A 4,697-nucleotide genomic window follows, 5' to 3' on the forward strand; every position below is an offset into this window, starting at 1 on the left:
TGTATTGTGAGAACCGTTTGTCGTTTCTGCTCATCATTAGGAGCGATAGTGAGACTTGTTACACCTTTGCCTTCCTTTTTTTCCTTCCCAGAACAATACATTCCTCTCATATCTTACCGAAACATGACGGTTCACCTTTTATTTCCAAAATTAGAGGGGGAGATAAATGGGAGCATCAATAAATCATTTGTCGCGCGTGCAGCGCCGTTCCCGGGAGGTTTCGGGTGGATTACATTAGGCGCTTCCCCTCACAGCGCGCCACCTGATCGGCGCGCGCGTATAAAGCGCTCAGTGCTGATCAAGCGCGCGCACATCCACACCGCGCGGAGGAAGAGGAGGAAGAGGAGGGAGGAAAGAAGGAAGGGAGGAAGGAAGGAAGGAGGTAACGGACACTACAGATTTATACCCTCCCTTCAGCAAGACCCGGGAATCGCTTCACTTTTGCACTTCGATTTTGTAAAACCGACTGTGTGTGTTGTTTAGGAGGAGTCGCATTTCGCTCGAGCGGTAAAACACCAGCGGCCCCGGCGGACGCGCGCGCACACACACACACACACACACACACACAGAAAGAAAGAGAGAGACTTCAACCGAGGACGCGTCTTCCTCTTGTTCCTTTCTGACTGTCCGGTTTGGGTACAGGATTTTTCAAGTGCCCCCGTTTCCTCTTCTGTTCTGGATAAACTGAGAGAAGCGACAGCGTAGTGGAAGGGTGTGTGTGTGTGTGTGTGCGTGTGTGTGCCGCGCGCTCTAAACATGCCAAGGTCTTTCCTGGTAAAGAAGGTGAAGCTTGATGATTTCTCATGCGCAGAGCTGGAGAGTGCCTATGGCAGGTCAAGATCTGACCTGAACCTGCGGATCCACGACAAAGGTCAGTTCAGATCTCTTCTCACACCTTTCTCCTGCCGTGCGTTTCTGTCAACTCAGCACTCTTCTGTGGCACTGAGTGCAAATCGGGGATAGACAGAACCAGCTATTTTAATCCTTAAGCCTGAAGTTATCGAATCACAAGTGATGACATGGATTTTAAGTAAACCTATTTCAACCCTGTTTAACTTTTTTTATCAGTCACAAATGCATCACATGGTGACAAGGTTGCATGCTCAGGCTACGACATAATTGTATTTCAACAGCTTGTCTTTTAAAGCGCATATTTTGTCATATTTAATCCATGTGGTGGTGTACTGTTTTGACACACTTTTTGACATGTGGGTTTGGAGGTAACCTAGTTGCGCGCTGCTTGCTCACAGCCTGCTTTAGGGCGTTCACAGGTTCATTGCTTTTTATTGGAGTAACTCGCGTCCATAATGTAGTGTCGGTCAAATAGACGGTCAGTGCTCCTGATACTGCAGTGTGCATGCTCCAACAGGCAACCACGCGTTATATGGTTGTCTGGTGTCTTCGACGGAGAAAGTTGCTTTTCAGACTGGATACCAAATAAAATCGGATGTTAAAAAACTGGGTCACTTACTAACAACAAAATGTAGCAACAACAAAATTGAGACAATAATAAAAAAAAGCATAAACTATCCCAGTGCCATCCTTTATTAGCCATATGATGTAATTAAAGATAGTTTCAGTTAGTTACTACACATTATGCGTAAAACTCTATATTGGGACCAGATAGGGGAGGATATAAAAGTTCACTTCTCTCGCTTTTATTGGACTGTGAATAAGTGAATGAAAGTGCTCGTTCTTTTCCTGCTAGGTTACATTAGGGACTACATTACCCCAGCGGTGTATGATGCAGAGACTGATGGCGCCGTTAAGGTTCCCTCTCCGGAACCCCTGTATGATGGCGCTCACAGTGATTACCAGGCGGACAGTCCGCGCTCGGACACCACGGGCGGCTCGATCAACGGCGACGCAGCAGTGAGTGGCGGCTACACGGCGCACGCCTTCTTCATTACAGACGGCCGCTCACGGCGCAGAGCGTCCGGAGGAGCGCGCAGTCCGCCTCGCCACACGTGCACCGAGTGCGGCAAGTCGTACGCCACGTCGTCGAACCTGAGCCGCCACAAGCAGACGCACCGCAGCCTAGACAGCAAGATGGCAAAGAAGTGCCCGACCTGCGGCAAGGTGTACGTGTCCATGCCGGCCATGGCCATGCACGTCCTCACGCACGACCTACGGCACAAGTGCGATGTTTGCGGCAAAGCGTTCAGCCGTCCCTGGCTGCTGCAGGGCCACATGCGCTCTCACACGGGGGAGAAGCCTTTCGGCTGCGCGCACTGCGGGAAGGCGTTCGCCGATCGCTCCAACCTGCGCGCGCACATGCAGACGCACTCGGCCTTCAAACACTTCAAGTGCGCGCGCTGCAGCAAGACGTTCGCGCTCAAGTCGTACCTGAACAAACACTACGAGTCGGCGTGCTTCAAGGGCGCACTTTCGCCGCTCCAGGCGTGACTTCGGCGGAGCAAAGCCTTGGCTCTTCTAGACGCTTTTGACCCTAAGGGAATACTGAGGCTTGGTGTGCTGTTCAGAGTACAGTGCTGAGAGAGAGAGAGAGAGAGAGAGCAGCGAGGAAGAGTTACTGCACACTGAAGGTTTGAGTGACAAAATGCTGTTCAATAACTTTTTTTCACATCACTTGATATTATTATACTGCTGCAAGTGACCCCGCGATGGATGGATTTAATTTTTATTTATTTATTTATTTATTTATTTATTTATCTATCTATTTATTTATTTATTTACTTATTTGTATATTATTCTTAGACTCGATTCTTCTTTTCTTCCGATGAAGGGCAAAGTGTTTACTTCTCATCATGTTTTGCACTTTCATTTACTTATTTGCCAGTTTTATTAACATGCCAAAGCATTCAAATTCAGTCACAATTTGATTTTTAGAAAATTCTAATTCTTTGATTTCATATGCCTATGTAATGCATGCAAAAAGAAAAAGAATCTATGCCAATGTCATAACACTTAGGCTTATCATTTTGCCAAAACCTAGGTAGTATCAATGGGCAATATTTTGGGGATTCTCATAAGGATATATACAGCAATAATCATGTAATGCATGGTATTTTTGAACTGTTGCCTATAGCAGCTTTTCTAAAAAAAAAAAAATGAAAAAAATCAGGTATGTTTTGATCTCCTAATAAACAGAAAAAAATACAACATCAGGGAAAATGCCAGTGTAGTGTTAGAGAGTCGTCAAGACTTAAAAACAAAAGTATAAATTTCCTTTGCTCTGCTGTTATGCACTGCCTGCCTCTAATTTAAACGTAGTTTTAGGATGTAGGCTTGAAGTGCTGTAACTCTGCTCTAAGCAGTTCAGTATCATTCTTCAAATCTCTGGAACACCTAGTTTGGGGGTGGCGTAGGGGAGGGACAGAATGGAGCTTCCACAGTTAGCTCAAAAGAATGAAGAAGATTGCCAGGAGCAGGGAAGATGAACCTTTTGCACAGCTGGTCTGTAATCCACTTCTACTGCAGTTCAGACTTTAATTGCTTTAAGATTCCTGCATTTCTCCAGTCTAGGTGTCCCTCAGATTTCTGCTAAAAGCACTTCCTATTCTTAAAAGTAGCACAAAACCCTAGATTCAGGTAGAAATTACTATACTAGTTTGACCTTCGTTTTTGTATCATAAATGAAGAATATCTGAGATGCTCAGTTTAAGAGGTGATGTAGCCTATGTGTAAAAACTTATTTGAAGAAAAAAAAAAAAACTTTTTACAACTGATTAATCTGATGACTCCTGATCAGGGGAACTCTGAATGAAATAGATCTAACATGTACTGCGATTTTGGAGCCAGTCTTCAACTGATGTAAAAGCACAAGGCACCAGGAATTTTGTGGCACTTCATAATAAAGATAAAGTAAACAGTCCTAGTCTGTTCCTTGTTTCTTCATGATTATTGACATTGCTATGAAATTAATCTATTAAATAGGCCAATTAATCTTGATGAATGTGATTTGGTGCACACATGCTGATAAAGCAAATGGTAAAATAATGAGCAGAAACAACAGTCTAAAACTGTAGTTTTCCAATTTGGCAACAGATGGTACCGTAGATACTTTCACTTTTACACCAAAAAGCTATTATTTATCTGCTTTACGCATATATAGTGGCATAGTACATTAAATAATGAAACATTTTGAATCCTAAAAGTTGTGTACAGTATGTGTATGAAGTCCATAGCATGTCTTCATTTAAGTCAAAACGGATTTTTAAAGATTCACTTAAGAGCTTAGATTGTAAAAGGAAATTGCTTTAAAATACCAAAACTACTTACTTTATTAGATTACTGTTATAATGAATTGTAAAATAATTGTATTTAATTGGCAAGAGACATCTGTTGCACAGGTCACATGTTTAGTCTATAGAATGTTTTGCAGAAATTCTCTCTCTCACACACACACACAAACACAAACACATGCACATTTAACAAAGACTCCAATATTTATTAGCAAAGGAAATCAAGTGCTTACAGACTTTTGACAAATTGGGTATGTGATCAGTTTTACCTTTCAGTCGCTGCACTCACTCTGATTTTTTCTCACCCACTCAGCTCTCATAGAGCAGGAAAAAACAGACTCTCTCTTAGGTTAATCTAGCTTGAGCAAACGAGGCCACGGGTGTCATCAATTTGTGGAGAATCATTATCCAAGTGTTGGGAGAGTCTGCACTTGAGTCTCTAGAGCGCTGGGTAATTGCACTAGCAGGGTGGAATCAGCAGGAGCCATTATT

The 4,697-nt window shown here is 43.4% G+C and overlaps 1 protein-coding gene across 1 annotated transcript; it reads left to right on the plus strand.

The window, feature by feature from the left end:
• Positions 1-357: 357 nt before the first annotated feature.
• On the plus strand, positions 358-3,799 carry scrt1b (scratch family zinc finger 1b). Its single transcript, XM_053494966.1, has 2 exons — positions 358-871; positions 1,709-3,799. The coding sequence occupies exons 1-2, from the start codon at positions 757-759 to the stop codon at positions 2,404-2,406; spliced, it is 813 nt and encodes a 270-aa protein (XP_053350941.1). The 5' UTR covers positions 358-756; the 3' UTR covers positions 2,407-3,799.
• Positions 3,800-4,697: the final 898 nt, after the last annotated feature.

The sequence above is a fragment of the Clarias gariepinus genome, chromosome 4 (assembly GCF_024256425.1).
Source record: "Clarias gariepinus isolate MV-2021 ecotype Netherlands chromosome 4, CGAR_prim_01v2, whole genome shotgun sequence".
Taxonomy (NCBI): domain Eukaryota; kingdom Metazoa; phylum Chordata; class Actinopteri; order Siluriformes; family Clariidae; genus Clarias; species Clarias gariepinus.

What these genes read in the sequence shown, in the direction of transcription:
- scrt1b (XM_053494966.1), top strand. Translation starts at nt 757, where the DNA reads ATGCCAAGGTCTTTCCTGGTAAAGAAGGTGAAGCTTGATGATTTCTCA. An exon ending in CCTGCGGATCCACGACAAAG is followed by an intron (nt 872 to 1,708) that starts GTCAGTTCAGAT and finishes TTTTCCTGCTAG; the next exon opens with GTTACATTAGGGACTACATT.